At 43.8% G+C, this 19,423-nt stretch overlaps 1 protein-coding gene across 8 annotated transcripts in view; it reads right to left on the bottom strand.

The window, feature by feature from the left end:
• The window catches only part of LOC138293019 (dimethylaniline monooxygenase [N-oxide-forming] 2-like), a 284,486-nt gene that overhangs the window by 122,295 nt on the left and 142,768 nt on the right, over positions 1 to 19,423 (bottom strand). For all 8 annotated transcript variants that reach the window (XM_069231988.1, XM_069231987.1, XM_069231990.1 and 5 more), the window contains exon 6: positions 2,579 to 2,778. In XM_069231988.1, the coding sequence (XP_069088089.1) occupies positions 2,579 to 2,778 (200 nt within the window). The remainder of the gene's footprint in view (positions 1 to 2,578; positions 2,779 to 19,423) is intronic.

Raw genomic sequence — 19,423 nt, 5'->3', positions numbered from 1 at the left:
CTAAAAAATTTGCGCCCCTGGGGAGCAGTCCTTGCCCAAGAAGCTGCTCCCCTTATTCAGAAATACCAAAAATACAAACTCCCTGGTGTCTAGTAGGCATTTCTGCTGCCTGATCGCATCGCTGAGAGAGCCATCAAAGGAAAGGATAGGCTTTTCCTTTCCTTTGATGCCTCTCTCACACCCTCTACGTGATTGGAGGAGAAATGCTAAAGCATTTCTCTTCGATCTGTGCAGGATGCTGGGGGCTGCCTCTGATGAGGTCAGCGCGCAATCGCCACAGGGGGTGGTGGTGGGGGGGAGGTTTAAAGGCAAGTGATTCCCCTTCCATCCCTGCCCTGTGGGTGTGAAGGTGAGGCTCATGGGAGGAGCGCTACTGCTACCCCCATGAGCCGGTCCAAGGACGTAATGGTTACGTCCTTGGCACCTCAGAGACGCAACCAAGGACGTAACCATTACGTCCTTGGCTGCAAAGGGATTAAGGGGGTCATTCTGACCCCGGCGGGTGGCAGTTGCACCCGTCGCGCTTTTCACTGTCTGCTAAGCAGACAGTGAAAAGCTTCATGGGGCCCTGTGAAGCTGGTGAAAACCGCCAGAAACAGGCTGGCGGGAAGGGGGTCAGAATCCCCATGGCGGCGCTGCTTGCAGCGCCGCCATGGAGGATTCTCCCAGCCGGGGTTAATCCGGCGGGAAACCACCGGACCCGGCTGGGCGACCGCGGCTGTACCGCCGCGGTCAGAATGACGATCGAAGCACCGCCAGCCTGTTGGCGGTGCTTCCGTCATTCGCCACCCTGGCGGTCTATGACCACCAGGGTTGGAATGAGGGCCTAAGTAATGAAAAACACAACAGAATGAGCCTACTTGCTGCTTACTTTGCATCTGCACTCTATACTCCATTGCAAGATGGCCGACATGTTTACACACATTTCAACGTGAATTGACTTGTGTTCAGTTTATCTTTTTGCCTATAAACACTAACAAGTAACCAATCACCAAAAACCAGAAGGTGTACTTTAGACGCACTCCATGCAATGGCAAAAGCAGAACAGGAAGCAGAACAGAAGAGCAGTAGAGCAAGAAGTGACCTGCAAGTCAATAAAAAGCAAGTAAAATCAAGAGACAGAGCGATGTTCGAAAGAACAAACGGGAAGTTCAGGTAAGTAAAGCGCAAAGTAGGGGCGGATTCTTAGTCCCTTTAAAGATTTTATTTTTAGTAACATATGACTTTGCAAGTACAGCGCAAGCGCCTTGCAGGTGAAACCTAAAAAAGCCTTCAGGGGACTTTATTGGCGAGGCCTGCATGTTCTGTACCTGAAATCCTAATATCTATTTTTTGTGCCTCAACCAGTCTTTACACAGTAGGATTTCTTATCTGAGAGTGCTCTTCTAGTGTTTCCTCCCGCTTACACACACATTTAAACAAAAAATGACTCCACTGTTGGTGGAGTCAAAGGGTTGGGGTTCTCTAAAGCGAGGGAAGGCAAGAGCCTTGGGTCACCATATAGTGGTGGGGCCTAATAACAGAAAAAGGACAGAGTTTCCTTGTTTTGGTTATGTGGAGCAGTCCAGGTGGCAGGTCTGGATCACTAAGAATCCTCAGATCATTCATGGTGCAGTCTAAATGGTCAGGGCGAATCCTTAGTGTGTCGCCCTGAACAATCAATTATCTTGTGAGTATTTCTTAAGGAGTATAAAGGATGTGAAGAATTCTGTTTGCTTTTGCATTCACCACTTGTTCCTGATAAACAGGATGTTTAAACGTGATTTTTAAATATTTGTTTTGATCTTGGATTGTTCACCAGTGTCACTTCTTTTTGGTTTCTGGCTTCAAATATGAATGAGGTGCTACATAATTGCCAACACAACACAAGATATGCAGTTTTTAAGTTGTCATATGTTTATGCTACCTCATATTCCTAAGTAGCATACCTTCACTCCTATTCATCGATCCCATGCCACTGCCAAATATTCACACAAAGGGTGTAACAGAAACCAGAATAAAAATCATGTAAACTTGTAAGAAAAAGGGGGGGCGAAATGCATCTTGTGATGCCTGTGTGAATTGACCATAAAACATTTAAAATGGGGAAAAAATGCACACAAAGGGAATATGCATGTGCAGTTAGTCCAAATAGAAAGGATATTCGCCTCTCTGCATTTTTGCTACTAGGGAGCTGGACATGTCGAATATGATTCATAAAGGCATTGATGTGTGAATGTACCATACTACTTCACATACTCATAACTGCCTTTATGATTTGGCCTCACAGTTTTTTGCACGCTATGTTATCACACAGAACCTTCCCTGACAGACTTTGTAGAAGTGATCGTACATTAGGGGTTTATGAGAGACATAGGTCATGCTCTTTGCAAACCATCAAAGGCTGTTGGTGGTTACATTTCAGGTTTGTTCTTGCTCAAGCCCACTCTAGTTTTCATCTAGTGAAAAGCTACCTTAAAAGAGAGGAGAGTTTACTATAGTAATTGGTTTTAAGAAAAGCAGAGTATGAACATACAGAGAACATTAGAAACAAATGTCTGGGGTTGATGTGCATCTCAGACTCCTCCACTGAACATACCTGTCCTCGGGGTGCAGGCCGTAGTTGGCATGGTCAAACCAGGAGTTCATCTTCCGGTTCGTCATCCAGATGGCGATGCTAGTGGGCAGGGAATTCCGAAACCAATTCTTGAAGCGGGTATTGAACACCATGTCCCATGGATAGCCCCTGTCGTACACCCGGCTCATTACCCAGGAGCCCCTCCTGGTGCTCAAGAAAACCTATAGAAATGGACAACCATTCAAGGCTAGTTTAAAGAGTTGACCTATCTTCCAGCCATAACATAATTCCTCCTAGAAGTCATCTAAAACAGAAAAATAGATGCCACAACATAGGAAAGAACAGATGATGCATTCATGCCATCATGACAGCCTTTTCTAGCACATAGATAGAGTGATTGTGTAACCTTGGAATACTGTGTTACCACTCGTAGTTTTTGATTTAACAAATCACTACATTCTGGAGCCTATAATCATTCCGGGCAGATTCTAGAACAAATCAAATTGCCTCTGTTACCTCACAATGTCCCTCAACTACCAGCAAGAAGAAGCAGCAAAATGCCACGCCATCTATTGCATCAAAAATCCTTGCACTGTATCTTTAAGCATGTTGAACAACTGAACCAATCAAAGTAAAGAACAACAGTACAATGGTTTGTAATTGGACGATCCCTGGTCTGTAGAAATTATCCCCCCATTGACTTGGGATCTTTTAGTTACCTTGCAATTAAGATTTATGCAACATTCTATTTTTGAACCCCATTGTTAGTGAGATGAGGTATCTCAAGTTAGGGGCTAACAGTTTTAGAGTTTGAAAATCACAGTTACATGGTACCCAAAAATGAAGAACAACTTGGGCAGAAATGCATATAGAGTTTTTATAAATAACATTCAGGTAATGGGCATGGAAAATCTGTCAAAAAGTAAAATTTAAAAGAACGCAATTTACTTAGGCAAAGGCATGGAAAATCTAAAACCACAATGACATTCAATCAAAATGTCAAAGATGTCAAAGTGAAAATTTAGGATTTAAAAAAACACAAATGCGAGTGATTCCAAAATGATTTGCATCAAAGAAAAATTGTGAAGGCTAAAAAAGAAACAGGTTCACACAGGAAAGTAATTACCAAATCAATGCTTTGTACAGATGTGCATCAGTTTTGGTAACTTTGCACTGCACTGTTGATAAATCTAGCCCTCAATATTGGCTGTTAAAAAGGTATACATCACCTAGGGCCAGATGTATGAAAAACGTAGTTTGTGATTTTCTAATCGTAACATTTTTTGTGATTCCCTATTAGGAAATTTCAAACTGCAATGCACTACAGAGGCCTATATACTGTTTGCGATTCCCAAATGGGTTGCAAGGGAGCTGCCTCATTCCTGCCTCATTTATATTCATGGGGTAGGTCGCAATTTGAGACACATTGGAAATGGCCACAAAAACAGGAATGGTGGCCTGATGGGGTCAGCAGACCACCATGTCTCGGATTGCTTTTTAAATAAAGCATTTTTTTGTAATGCAGTCCATTTTCCTTAAATGAAAACTGGGTACATTGCAAAAACTAAAATGAAAAGTTCTCAAAAGATTTTTTCACCCACACTCACAAAGGTGAAGTGGTCCCTTGGGGACCCCTTCCTATTTGCGGATGTGTTACCACCTCTATTAATATTTTGTGACTGCAGTCCTGTCACAAAAAAATCATATATACCAGTGCTATTTGGTATTAGGAAAGGTTGCCCTAAACACACCCCTTCCTAATACTGAATCACAAAATCAAAATGTGAATCGGTAACAAGTTTTTGAGTCTCAATTTGCCTTGTGAACATGGCAAAAAGCGATGAGCCTTTTGCGACCGGTACAATGCTTCGTGTATCTGGCCAATAGAATCTTATCCCCTGGCATTTATTGCTCCTAAAATATAATAATAAATAAATTAGGGATTACTGGGGCAATAGGATGTGTAATTATTGATTCCCCAGTAAGTCTTCATGTATTTATTTATTTATTTGTGATTTTACTACACATTTTATGGTGAAAGAGCGTCTTACATACGAAAACAGTTTCAACAAGTGAAATGGAACCTCTCAATTGAACCACACAGTTCAACCAGTAATTATGCATTAACTCGCCCACCCCCTGTGTTACTTATAGCCATGGCATGATTAAGTTTGTAGGGGTGGATTTAACACACCTAACTCTGGGGCCCTCATAATGAACTCCTACTGTAATTACTATTCTTTTACTCACGCAACACAATCTTGTGCGAAATGGCTTTGGGTCTCTTCTTGCAAACACACTGTTAATGTATGCAAAGGGAACATAACTGGGTGGGATCAGCGTAAACATCCTTAGGAATGCATGCAAAGCCAGATCGACGAACATAGTGCACCCTGGCTTTGTGTGAAATCCTACTGCCCAATGAAAGCTAGTGCAAACAATGAGCAAAATAAATCTATGATTTCCCAATGCATTATAGGTGCCATTTTGCAGAAATGACACTTCATACACTGTTTGTCCATGGATGGTTGTCAGTGCCTAGAAATCTGTACAGGAGGGTGTCCATGGAGTACAAATGTCATGCAAGACACCGCAGGCCTTCAAACAATGACATCATGCTTAGCATTTACGCTGCCAATGACATCATCAGCATGCAATGCTTTGTAAGTACCGCGCGGACCAATTTTATAACCTATTTTGGTACATGTTTGCCTCTGAGCCTTGCAGAACGCATGTGCTGATGTGGGAGGCCTGAAGATGAAAAGGAAATCTGTACCGCCGCTGTTATTGTCCTTTTAAAGAAACCCGGCAAAACTATTTTGCAAATACATAAGCTCATTCATAGTGGCCATGTATACCCGTATGCACAGGTGTGGTTCAAGTGCCCTTCGGCAAAGATCACTATACGAAAAACTATGCAACAGGAAATTGTTTGGCTTCTGGATTCAGATATTTGAGATGGTATTCTTGTGAACAGCCAGTGCTATCTCCACTGTAGCTGTAAGGGGACAAATAACATTTCATAACTTGCTATACAGTCAGTGATGTTTCATATAAAAAAGGAAATGTGCTTTATTACCCACTACTAAATACTATGCACAAACTAACAAATGTATGCAGGAATGGCAGATGGAAAAGCCTATGGTGACACGCTCAAAAGGGCCTCACAATCTGCACACAAAAGAAAGGTTCCACAGCTTAGGTAACCTCCCAAACCTACCATTGTAGGCAGGTTTGTTTTGTACTTTCCATATGTTCTTGTTCTTTCCTCTTCTCTAACCAATATTAAAGCGGTCACTGGCCTGAGTTTTTATTTTTACAGGGTGTCCTGGCCCTAAGCGGAGCACCTGCCATGGGGGATGCATGCGAACTCCACAGACCTCATTGTCTTGGCCGGCTACCTGCCTGCCTGGCATGGCTCTTGTGCGCTGGTGCAGGAGACCACTTTCCTCTTTCTCCAACCAGGGTCAGTGCGGACGAGTACTGGTTTGTTGTGCGCTGCCTGCTTCCCCTGGCACGAGCACATAGAGTGGGTGATGCACCCAGGCATGCTTCCGGGGGCTCTGGCATCCCTCGGCAACCCTATTTATTAGGGAGAGGTGATACCCCAGCGATACCTCCGGTAGAGTTGAAAGAGTTCTAGAGTGTGAGCCTCCGCTTCCAAGATGGTTTCCCCTAGGGAACTAGATCTCTCCAGAAGTAGATGACAAGGGAAGCTGGAGATGCTATGCGTGCTCTTTCCCTTACTTTCTCTCTGGATCGTTGGACCTCCCCTTAGGAGTAAATTGTGCCCCTTTTTCCAGCCAAGCAGCACCTGTATATGCCGCAAATGAGCAGTAAAATTATACAGTACCTCAGACCCAGGTGGGTGGGGCCTACAGATGGCCTTCTTTGGCGTTCTGCTCCACCAGTAGAGTTCTAATTGTTCTGATCTCTAAAGTTTTTAGGTCTTCCTGTAACTTGTTTTCAAAATCTTATTCCTCCGGAGAGTGAGGGCTCAGGGTCTGCCTTCCTGCTTTTTTTTTATCTCCTCAGCCTTTTCTTAAGAGTTCTTTGCAGCTCCGGCACCCAGCTGCCTCCTTCCAGCAGGTGGGGGCTGCCCATACCCTAAGATCTGTGCTTCTGTCAGGGATCATGGTAATCTCTTTTGCTTGAGGGTTTTCCTTCCTTGCCACCCCTTTGCCACAAAGGCAGGTTACAGCCCCACCTGCACTTCCCAAGCCGTACAACTTTGCCCACCAGTTAATTCAAAGCCTGAATCTCATAAGGGTCTGACTCAAGACAATACTGCAATACACAAAGAACATGAATGAGTGAAATATGATACAATCAACATTATATTTGCACTCTGGCCCATTTAAAACTTATAGAGACATTCATCTTTTCTCTAGATTGAGTCAATGCAAGGTTGATATCGGTTGGAGTTTTCACCTCCAGTGTGAATACAGTAGAGCTCTACATGCTCACAGCAAAGCACTATAGACTCACACTATATTCAAAAGGAAATGGGCATTTTAAATGGCCTTTTCAATTATAAGGCCTTCACAGGCAATAAACAATTTGTTAAAGTCCCACCTATGACAGGCTGGACTGTTCCCATGGGGAAGAGGGTCAAGACTGATTTGCATATGGCTAGGTCCAAACTGGGGTGGCATGGTGAGCAAAAGAATGATGGATTCAACTCAGATCTGTGACTGGGGGTGAAAAGTTTCAACACTCCGTCCATCATCCTTTTGTGTTGCTTAAGTTGCCCTAAGTGGGAAGGGTATGCCCAGATGTGGCTCCCTTGCTCACTGTGCTACTGGATTCAAGCTAGCCTGGTTGATGAAGGGTGATACCCTGAAACTGATCCTAGGATGCTTGTTTCTGGTCCAGGAAGGACCTGGCCTGGCAGTTCGGGCTGGACTGTTCCCATGGGTGACAGGGTCAAACTCATTTACATATGACTGGGTCCAAACTGGGTGACATGGTGAGCAGAAGAACGATGGATTAAATTCAGGTATGTGACTGGGGGTGAGTGTTTGAAAAGTTTCAACACTCAGTCCATCATCCTTTTGTGTTGCTTACATGTCTGCGGATACTGATCTGAGTTAGACAGCATTCCACTCAGCTTGCTTGTGGGTGTAAATGCATGTGCATGCACCTTCTCGTGTAACCAGCACAAATCCTCTTAGACTCGCTGTATAGCAGGGGACCTTATTGTAAAAGGTGGGCACAGATGGTTAGAACTCAAATCCATTGTTGCAGAGCTTACAGTGAGTAACACGGTCAGCAAAGGCTACAGCAGAGATCTAAAAATTGGGTAGTCCAAAATCAAAACAATCTAGACGAGTGAAGTGGACCAGAACCCTCTTCCTCACAACAGCACACTGAAAATGTCACTAAGCTACCAGCGTTTACTATATCCTATTTGAAGAAATTCGCTTGGGGAAAGATCCATGTTTTTCTCACACGGTTTGCCTAATTTGATGCCGGAGCCAACAAGATGCATATAATTTCCGTCAATTGTTAAATAACCCACTGTTTCAATCCAGGTTGGGAAAATCATAGCCTGCAGTGGTAGATCACAACTGGCGACACTGATGTGCAATCCTTGTCTCATAAGCAGAATGTGCTATATGCAACAGTTACAATTATATTTAAACAAACAAAAAAAACAAATAAGATTATAGTTGGAATGCTTGACATTCTAGACCATTGTATTTTCCCCATTCAATGTACTATAGAGACCAGTCAGATGCAGTACAGATGTAGTTCTACTTCAGTAGGAAATATACAGCCCAAACGGGCAGGCACTATATCCTCTAGAAAGCAAAAGAAGGAATGTCAGGCTAGCTGCAGCCCTTTTGAGCCTCCTCAGTGAACTGATCATATTGGACCAACACAAAGTCTGAGTTGCATATGTTTAGTTCCTGTATGAAGTGACACAGTGGGCAAAATATAATGGGCTGGAATGTGCCTAGTAGTTTCCAGGGCCTGACTATAATTCAAGCATTCCACCAATCTCTTTTTTGTAGTCTTGCTACAGACCGCTTGAAGACCGCATTGTAAACCAATACTTTATAATATGTTTCAAGTGGGCTTCTAGGTCACCCTTTCGTCATGAATGGATGACTTTGTTGTTTATTTCAGTTCTTTGCTCCAGCTTTGATTTCTTTCCTCCTTGTTCTTGTTTTGTGCCCTGAAGCATTTAAGTTTCACCTTATTTGGGATTGGACGAGTGTGCCTTTCTACTGCTGACATTTGTTCTTGTGCTTTTTTCAGGGATATTTGGGATTCAGCACTGATGGAAGTGAATACCATGGTCACCAATTCTCAAGCTCCCCCTCATAGCTCTTTGTCTCTCTTTCACTTTCTCTTTTTGTCTTTTTCTCTCTCAATCATGCTGTCTCAGCTGTCTACCATACTGCATTTTCTCTTTTGCTCCCTCCCATCTTTCACTCCCCACCTACCCAGTTATCCTCTGTCGCTTCCCACTGGTATCTTTATTTCTCTCTCTTTTTCCCTCTGCCCCTGTAAAAAACACCTTTGCGGCTCAGTGTTTTTCTCTTTCCAACCAAATAGCTTCGTCTGCATCTATTTCACCATCAGCCCCCTTTGCTTCACGCTCTTTACTGTTACCTAATACCAACATACCCCAACAGACCACAAGCTTTGGCAAAGTGAAGCTGATTAGCTCTCTCATTGGTGTTATGTTTAACATTATTAAACACTATAAATGTCTGCAATAGTAGTTAAGATAATTTGTCGTGTCATGAACTAAGAGCAAAGGAGGTAAGAATGGAGAAAGTAATGCTGATTGTTTTCATCTCTTTAAGCTTACTAAGCTTGGCCTTTATTGATTTTTTAACATCTAGATATGATTCATATGTAACTAGCCCATTGTTAAGATTTTATTATCATAATGTTTTACAAAGTGCATGTGTTCAATTCAATACTTTTCTATGGTGTGCTAAATGTTTGTATGCCAGTTGCTAATGTGGTGAAACTTTGGCATTACTTTCATTGAGGTATAATAGTTTATCAGTCATTTATGGCCTATAGCATATTTAGTAGGAGTATCCCTGAAATAACATTCAGTCATATTGCCCATAAGGGACTATTTCTAATAATTTGTTTTTGTACCATAGTCATCATGTAATTTGGATCATACTTAGGCCCATATTTATACTTTTTCACGCAAAACTGCGCTAATGTGCCTGAAAAAGTTTCCCGCTGGCTTGCACCATTCCAAGACGCCGGCCGACGTCTTATTTATGGAATGGCGCAATCCGGCGCAAAGGGTGGGCTAACATCAATGAAAGTTATGTTAGCCGGGTGGGGTGGGGTGGCGTTATGGGAGAAGGGGGTTTTGCACCAAAAAAATGTGTTCGGCTGGTTAGAGTCAAATATGATGACTCTAACCAGCCCAGCGTCATTTGGTGACGCAAAACGTACCATACCACGACTCCTGTCTTGTAAAAGACAGGAGTCATGCCCACCACTCCAATGGCCATCACAGGGGACAAGGGTCTCCTGGCCATGGCCATTGCACCCAGTGCCATGTGGGGGCGCATTTCAGGGCCCCCAATTACTTTTAAAAAATAATGCAAAATTCTTACCTCTACTTACCTATACTTATTTTGGTTGGGTGTTCCCCATCCTCCGCTGTCCCTCTTGTGTGGGTGTGGGTATCCCTGGGGACTGGAGAGGTCACTTGTGGACTTATTCCATAGTGTTCCACTATGGAAATGGGCCCACAGGTCCCCTAACGTCTGCCCTGACCCAGGCATTAAATAATGGCGCTAAGCAAGCTTAGCACCATTATTTAGACCCACCTCCTTCCCATGCACCATTTTTGCACGGGAGGATAAATAAGGCGCCTGGGCCTTAGAGTCATTTTTTGCCTGTGAACGCCTACCTTGCATCTCATTGACGCAAGGTAGTTTCCCGCTAGCTAAAAATGACTTTAACTCCATAACATTGGCGCTAGACTGGTCTAGCGTCAAAGTATAAATATGGAGTTAGGTTTGCGCTGAATAAGTGTAAAAAAAATTACGTTAATTCAGCGCAAAGCTAGCATAAATCTGGGCCTTATTGTGCTACACTACACTGATTCAGCGACTACTTCACAGTGTTCGCAATTAATTCAAGATGTAATGGGGGAAGAGTGCCATATCTAGACTGCCAATGGTATAGGACTGAGACATCCTTTTATCCAGTCAAAGACAGTCAATACATGACCTTTTACTATTCTTGCACTCCCAGTCAACATAAGAGCAATATTAGACTACCAAAAAGATCACAAAAGTCAAGGGAGGAATAAGGCAACTAGTCCTGCCACACGGTACTTCTTTCTGGATGTCAGGAGTCACAGAACAAATATGCATGACTCAATAGGAAGCAGACTTTATCTCAATCTCCTACCCACTCACAAACACAAGCAAGTTCGGCAAAGGAAAGAATAGAAAACTCTTCAAGACACGGCGGAGGAGGTTGGGAAGATAAGCTGGACCTTCGTCTAGTCTAGAGACACTAAGAGCAAGATTTGTTAAGGGTTTAGGGTCAACCTTGCACCATGGAACCAAAACCTAAGTTAGATTTACCAAGCCACTAAGTCCATATTGCATGGCTTCATAGTTCTGGAGTAACACAGGCAGCGCAAATTGCTGCCTTGCGCTATTCTGTGGCAAGGAGGTGCAACATGGGTGGAGCATGGGTGTTTTCACACATCCACCCAAGTATTTTTGCACAATCCCAGATTCACCATTATTTTGGCACAATCCCAGATTTACCATAAGTGGTTGTTCTGGGAATGCATCATAATGCTACACCTCCCAGGGGAGACGTAACAGGGAGAAATATATTTATTTCTTCTTGTTTTTCCTCTTTCTATGTGTGCTGAATTCTGTCCCTTCCTGCACAAAAACAATCCTGCTTGCAATGCAGGCACTCTTGCACCATGATGCTAGGGAACCTGTGTTGGCGCTAGGTAGCCAAAAGTGCGCCATTGCAAGGAAACCCAGGAATGTGCCATATGATGTTCAATACAGCACATTCCTGTCCGTTCACGCTTATCATTGCCTCATCACCCTGAAGCTTAGTAAGTTCAGAAACCAGTTTCCCTTATGATGTAAATGTGAAAATACTTACACTTGTGCTATTTTTCTCTTACTGCATTAACAAAGACCATGAGGGCCACATAAATAAAGACCCGCAAACTGACCATGCTGGCTTTGGTTTATCCTTCCATTCCCCTTTTTTCCTCTCACATTCCAGTTGAGTCTTTTTCCTAGAATAACATCTTTTTGGGGAGTAGTTGGGATGACTGGGACTCCTATAGGAGCCATATCCTTCAGCCCAGCTTGACAGTTTGCCAGGCCCAAAATATTACCCATGGAACCTGCCAAGCATCTTTTGTAACCTATTGCCAAACTACTGCAAAAATATAAGATGACATTCAATTGGCAAGATAGGAAAGGGCACATTTACTCATATGCCTGAATCAATTCACAACCTGAACTTTATATCCAACAGTGGAACTTCTATAGGTGGTTGTGCTCAATCAGAAACCTGCCCACGTGCACCCATGCCTCTCTCACAGGTGATCTATTAATGTTTCAACCCTTTCATGCTCATTGGCATTTGACTCTCTTTCAAGGGTCCTACAGCTTTCCCAAGATACACTCAAAGTCACTTTGTGTTGTCTCACCTAATGAAAGGCTCTCTTATGCCACACCCACCCCAATTATTGGGGAAAAAAGTGAACACAGCAGGCAGCACATAAAGGGCTTCTTTCTTTAAGGCGGTTATTTTGCAAATCAGTCACTTCCAGCAGCTAATAAAAGAAGTTGTGTGGGCCAATAATGATGGCGCATGACAGCCTTATATGAGGGACCGCGAAAGGATTTAAAGGATACCCTATCATTAGTAGGACACTCCTAAAGACAGGGTCATTTTCATAGACCATGGCATCTCACATCCACAGAGATACCCCATGGTGTGAAGATGAACCTATATTGATGGGGAAGTAAGAGGACCCCTTACTACCGAGGAATAAGAAAGACAGCATTCAGCAGGCCAAACTGTCCATCAATGCCCCAAGAATTAGTGAAATGAAGCCATTTTTCAGAGACGACAGACCTACGATGAGTTCAGATTCTATTTCTTCTCTGTACCAAGTTTAGCCCATTTCCACACAGAGATAACAATGACTATAATCTTTGATTCTGTGAATTCCAAGACCTCAGATGCATTCTGGCCCAAGAATACCAAAAAGGAGAAGTTAATTTTGATACAGAGAAAGCAACAGCTGGGAGAAGCCTGAAATACTTGGAGGGTGGAGTGAGACTGGAAACACCCTGACGTACATTACCACTGTACCAGAGCCAGCAGCTGAAAAATAAAATGGTATTTAATTATTGTTTTATTTTTTAGATGCTGGCTGAACCAGTGTACGCAGGGAGGGGCAGGGCTGGGCAATGTGAGGGGGAAGGAAGAGTGGAGTGGAGTGCACTTAAGAGTGCATGTCAGTTTGGCCGGCCATCTTAGGCCTAAAGAGGTTAGGTTGATGATGCTTAGTAGAGAGGATATGATGGACCACTGTCGGACACTACAGTATTTCATGTGAGGAGCTGTCAGGAAACCCAACCTACCAGTCATTCAGAAGCAGTGTCCAATCAGGAAGCTCCAGATTCCACTATGGAATGGTGCTTTGATTAGCCTATTGTGCTGGAGCAAAGTTATCATCAGTTACAACTTATATTTGATTGACATTGTTCCAGCCTACATTGGCCTGTTCTGAAATATAACCTGGTGAGATTAGGTATCTGCTCTACAGATTGTTTTTTGTTTGTAGGAGCCACATAGTTTGTTAGATTTGTGTGCCTGCTGCAGAGGGGGGCAAATACCCAAACTAGCAGTAGTGTGAATCTAAAATGCCCCAATGTAGCCTGTCATGTCACAAAAGGCTGCTATAAGAGACTATCTTTTAAAAATGGTTTAATATCTAGATAACACTGCCGCAGTCAATGCACTGAGTACCCTCTCCTTCAATCAAATATTGTGGAAATCATAATCAGAGCATTGAGCCTGAAAGTATTTCTATTATACTTGACCTCTTTAGACATCGCTGCAGAACACTGACTAACATTTTCGGATTTTTGTATAATATAATTTAAGATCTGTGTGGTATGAATCTGCTTTTTGAACTTCATTGACACCTATGAAATTTTGCTTTACATTTATCTAATTTATGATCATAGCAGATAAGTTGCTCTTATGATGTCCCATGTAATTAATGTACTAAATGCAAATTATTTGGTGAACATTTCGGGAAGTGTTTTTAATGGGAAAAGTGGGGGAAGGCTGGGTGGCAGGAATCTTATAAATCCTCACAGATTCCAGAATTTCCCTTCACCGAAATATGAGGAAAATCTGTGATTAAGCCACAGTGTGGAATTTTCTAGCCCATTCTGGGTAAGAAAAGGTATTGGAATCCATACACACTACACCAACCCAGATTTCTCTAGGTACCTTGTTTTCAAACATGTTTGGGTCTGGAAGGTTTATCTGGGTGCCGACCAAGTCCTGGCCTAAGTATCACAGTTACCCACATTACCAGAACTGGTCAATTTGCAAGGCCAAACCTTGATCTTTTCTTGTGTCTTAGGGGCTTTAGGGAGCCTCAGGCACACAAGTGGGATTTTACTGTTATCGTGAGAAATGTAGGAACGCTGGGTGGTTGGACACTTGTGGATCCCCACAGATTCCATTAGCGCAATCTGCTTTCACTTTCATTTTGCTGTGTGACGTCAATACACACAGTAAGCTACACAATCCAGCGAAACAAAAGTCAAACATGGGAGTCATGGGATGCATTTCCCTCTCGTGACAACTTTGATTTTGGGAAAAAAAAAACATTTGTGGTGTTTTTACCAGAAACATTTTCTTTTCCAGTAGTGTGGATGACCCATTGAAGTCCACCACTCTGTAAAAGTAGTGTGGTGATGTCACCAGGTCGTCTGCCCTACAGCAGTTAAAACCCAACAAATTCATGCACCCAGATGTTCTGTCCAATAGGAATTGACGACAACTTGTGGGGATATGAAGGGCAGATTGCATTAACTTCTTTGTTCCATGATCATAGAGGACTTCTCCAGTTTCAGGAGGCCCAGAGGATGGTAGGCTTTTTGGACTAGGGAACAGCAAAAAGCACAGTGGTCAAAGAAAGGTGGCAGGTGCTGCTAATAGCCATGCACAGCCATGCTCTATGGAGAAGAGGGCTAGAGAGAGAATAAAAATATTGAGAAGTACAAAAAAGATAGAAGAGAAGAGAGAGAGGAGAAGTTTTAGAACAGGAGATATAATTAAGAGAAAGAAAAGAGAATAGAAAAAGCAACAGAATGCAGGAGAGACAGGAATGGGAAGAGAGAAGCAGCAGCAAACAGAAAAAGATAGCGGGGAAAAGGTTAAGAGAGGCAGAGGTGGCAGAGATTGGGAGATTAATTGGGAGTGAATAGAGAAAGCAAGACAGAGCCCTAAAGAGCAAAATGATAGCTAGGTACATGTAGACAAATGGTGACTGATGATTTTGATAGCTAGGTACATGTAGACAAATGGTGACTGATGATTTTAAGAGGAATTTATAGCTCATCATGTTTTGGCACATACACCTGGCTGAATGTGATTTCAAAACACTATTTTGCACTTTATTTTCTGAACGGGATATTTGTGTAAAATTCACAAATCATCTTGCATAGTGGTATTTGAACGTCTAACATGGTCTAACCGTTATTAATTGATCCGCATTGCTTTTTTTCAAAGTGCCTAACAGTGGCACACTCTTGGTATGTTTTACTATATGCTCTTTGTGAGAAGTGCTGGCACCTTCTCTTTCAACGCCTATCAGCCGTGCCTACCATCGCTGGTATAGTTGCTGGAAAGTGCAACCTACTTGCTTAGAAGTTAAAGTTCTGTTAAGGAGGTGATTTGGTTTAACTGTTTCATAAAATGAAGCTTCACTTTTGGCTGCACCTGTAGTAACACAAGAGAACAGGCTTCCATGCTTTCTACATTCATCACTGAAAAAAGTGCATCATAGTCCAGGCAGTGCTAGTCGCATATTGGGTGCCACTTCAAGGGTCCTATTCGAGGAGTTTACTGCATGTGAGAGCAGAGAATGCCCATAATTCTGGAAGTGGAGTACTCTAGCATCCAAATGGGGGGTACCACGCAAGCACCATCAAAGAGAGAAATTATTACAGAGCAGGATCCTAGATGCAAGCTGTGAAACCACCACTGAGAGCATTAGAGGCAGTGTTGTTGCCATGACCTCAGCCAGGCCATAGGCCTCAAGTGGACCCATCATAAGCTCACACAATCTGTTGGAAAATGGGTTATTGGTAGGGCAGGTAGGTACCTACACCTAGCAACAAGCCACAAACCTCCACTTAAGTACAGTTAGGTCTCAGTAAATTAATCCCAGCTCTACCCTTGGTAGCTTGGCATCGAGCGTCAAGGCTTAACTTAGGAGACAAAGTGTAAAGCATTCAAATATCACAAAACAGTAATTAAATAAAACACAGGAAACTGTTTAAAAATCCAAAACCAATTTATAAAAATAGCTTATATTTTTATCTTTAAAATGACACAAAAACGATTAAAATCGGTTCAGGGGAACCGGAGATATGAATTTTTAAAGTATTATTATTTTCTAGCGCTTAGAAACAAAAAGCGCCAATCGGGTCATCTGGTTGCACCAGGACCGGGGCAAAGTCAAACTTTCAGGCCGACCGCGATGGAGCCCTGCTCGGCTACAAGTCGCGGGAGGCCTCGGTTAAAAAGTTACCTTCTGACTTAGTCTCTTTTTTGATGTTTTTCTTCCCCGGGACGAACCTGCCAGTTGGATCCGACCTCCTGGAGCCCTTGTCCGGATACGCGAAGTCGGTTTCCTCGGTGGTGATTTTTACCTTCGGACTTAGTCGTTTTTTCGAGATGAAAATCCTTCGACCGGGGTAAACCTGGATCTTGATCCGACGTCCGTGGAGCCCTTCTCGGATACGATGGCTGGAAGGTCCCGGTCAACTTTTTACGTACGGACTTAGTCTCTTTTTTGGATGTTTTTCTTTACCGGGACGAACCACGAAGTCAGGCCGGGTCGCGGTTGAGGCAAGCCGGCTAGAATTTCCGCGTCGGGTTGGTCACTTTATGGAGCTTTTTTTCAAAAATTCTCCAATCTTTTCCAAACTTCTGGGGCTTCACCCAGATGTTCTTTTAAGGTTCTTATGGGGTCCACAGCTCACCCCAAGGGTCCAGAAGTTCTGTGATGGTCCTTGGGAAGTGCGGACTTCAACTCCCAGAATGCACCTGGCGCAAACTCCTTTTTGGCCACTGGACAGTGGTCAGCTGGTCACTTTTTCAGGAGTTGGTGCAGGGGACTCTGGATAGCAATTTTTCACCTGTAGCAAGCAGGGAGTCCCTCCTTGAACCAGTGGAAGCCAGGCAAAGTCCTTCTTGTGGTGAAGCCCAAGTGTGCAGCTGGTGCAGTCTTTCTGAGTGCAGGTTCCAGGTGCAGGCCAGGGGTCCAGCAGGGCAGTCCTTCTTCTCCTTGTAGTTCCTTCTTCTTGAAATTTGGTGGGTATCTGAGGCGTGGGTGCAGGTCTGCCAGTTTTATCCTTGCTCCTGGGTGAAAAGCAGGGGGGCCCTGGTTCTCCAATCAGGGACAGGGTCGTCCCCCAGTGATGACCACTTCCTGGGAAGTGTGGCAAAAATCCATCCCAGAAGGCAACAGTCTCCAAAAATCCAAAATGGATGAATCTGATTTTTGGAGGAGAGATCTGGCTGAGCCCACCCACTGGTGTGGCTAAAAATCATAAACACACCCCTCTCCTGCCCTCTCCTAATCTAATCAAGGGGGCACCTAGCTGTCTGGGGTTGCAGGATGTGGGGGTGTTGCTGGGTGCTCCAGATGTCCTTCTCTGCCTTTGAAGACCAGTTTGGCAGCCCTCCCCCTTCCTGCCTCACCATCTGCTGAGGGGAGATTCTCTCCCCCAAGCACATTCCTTTGTGTGAAGCCAGGCCACTTCACACCTCATTAAAGTAGCCTGGCAGAAGCTGCTGCAGGCTGGCCAATCAGAGCACAGCAGCAAAAACAATGCAGAGCTGAAATTGGCAACTTTTTAGGTAAAGTCTAAAACTTTTTACCTGAACTGGTTATATTAAATCCAACAACTGGAAGTTGTGGGATTTATTATAACAATCAATTTGATACCAAAGTCTTGGTATGTAACATTTAAGGAGACTTTAAAATTTAGAATAAAGTCTGCCCATTCTAGCCTATGAAGGCCATTTACTTCAATGAGGGAAAAACGAATTTGGCTGTTTTTACCTCACCAGGGCTTATAAATCTATTTTTATAAAGTCCCTGCTTATAGTTACATGGCACCCAGCCCTAGGGGCACATAGGGCACACCTTGGGGGTGACTTATATGTAAAAATAAGGTAGTTTAAGACTTTGGAAGTACCTTTAATTCCAAAGTCGAATTTGCATATAACTTTAATTTAAAAGCAGCCAGCAAGGCAGGCTTGCTTTCAAAATGACACTGGGCACCTCAGCAATGCACCTAGGTGTGCACCACCTATGCTGTGGTCCCTAAACCTACATGCCCTACCATATACTAGGGACTTATAGGTAGGTTAACTTAGCCAATTATAATTAGCCTAATTTGCATATCCATTTTACACAGAGCACTGGCCCTGGGACTGGTAAGCAGTACCCAGGGCACAGCCAAGAGTCAGTAACCACCAGTACCTATCCAGAAAGAGTGGGGGTGATCAGGCAAAAAAAAAGGACTTTCCTACACTGCCCCCCCCCAGATGAAAGGTGATGGGTACTAACCTACACCCTGGTAGTCCTCATCAGCTAAGTGGAAAAACCTGGAAAGGCCATCTGCATTGGCATGAGCAGTCCCAGGTCTGTGCTCCACTGTGAAGTCCATCCCCTGTAGGGAAATGGACCACCTTAACAGTTTTGGGTTCTCCCCCCTCATCTGCATCAACCATCTGAGAGGTCTGTGGTCAGTTTGTACACGGAAGTGAGTGCCAAACAAGTAAGGCCTCAACTTCTTCAGGGACCAAACCACAGCAAAGGCCTCCCTCTCAATGGCACTCTATTTTTTCTCTCTGGGGAGTAGTCGCCTGCTGATGAAGGCAACTGGGTGATCATGGCCCTCTTCATTAACTTGTGCTAACACTGCCCCAATCCCTTCCTCTGAAGCATCTGTTTGCACTACAAACTCCTTGCTATAGTCAGGGGCCAGTAACACTGGTGCTGAACACATAGCCTGTTTTAGGGTGTCAAAAGCTTTCTGACACTCTGGGGTCCAAATGACCTTCTTGGGCTGTTTCTTGGAGGTAAGCTCAGTTAGAGGGGCCACTATGGTCCCAAAATTTTGAACAAACCTCCTGTAATACCCAGTCAGGCCAAGAAAGGCCCTGACCTGAGTCTGGGTTTTTGGAGCCTCCCAATCCAGGATAGTCTGGATCTTGGGCTGGAGAGGTTGTACATGGCCTCCACCAACAAGGTGGCCCAGGTACACAACAGAACTTTGCCCTATCTGGCACTTGCTTGCCTTGATAGTCAGGCCTGCTTGAAGCAGGGCCTGAAGCACTTCCTTCAGGTGGACCAGGTGGTCCCTCCAGGTGGAACTAAATACAGCTATATCATCCAGATAAGCTGCACTAAAAGATTCCAACCCAGATAGGACTCTATACACCAACCGTTGGAAGGTGGCAGGAGCATTTTTCAATCCGAAGGGCATCACCTTGAACTGAAAGTGGCCCTCTGGTGTGGAAAATGCTGACCTCTCCTTAGCTCTTGGACTTAAG

This window comes from Pleurodeles waltl, chromosome 4_2 (genome assembly GCF_031143425.1).
Source record: "Pleurodeles waltl isolate 20211129_DDA chromosome 4_2, aPleWal1.hap1.20221129, whole genome shotgun sequence".
NCBI classification, from domain to species: domain Eukaryota; kingdom Metazoa; phylum Chordata; class Amphibia; order Caudata; family Salamandridae; genus Pleurodeles; species Pleurodeles waltl.
This window is presented reverse-complemented; position numbering and strand designations above follow the sequence as displayed.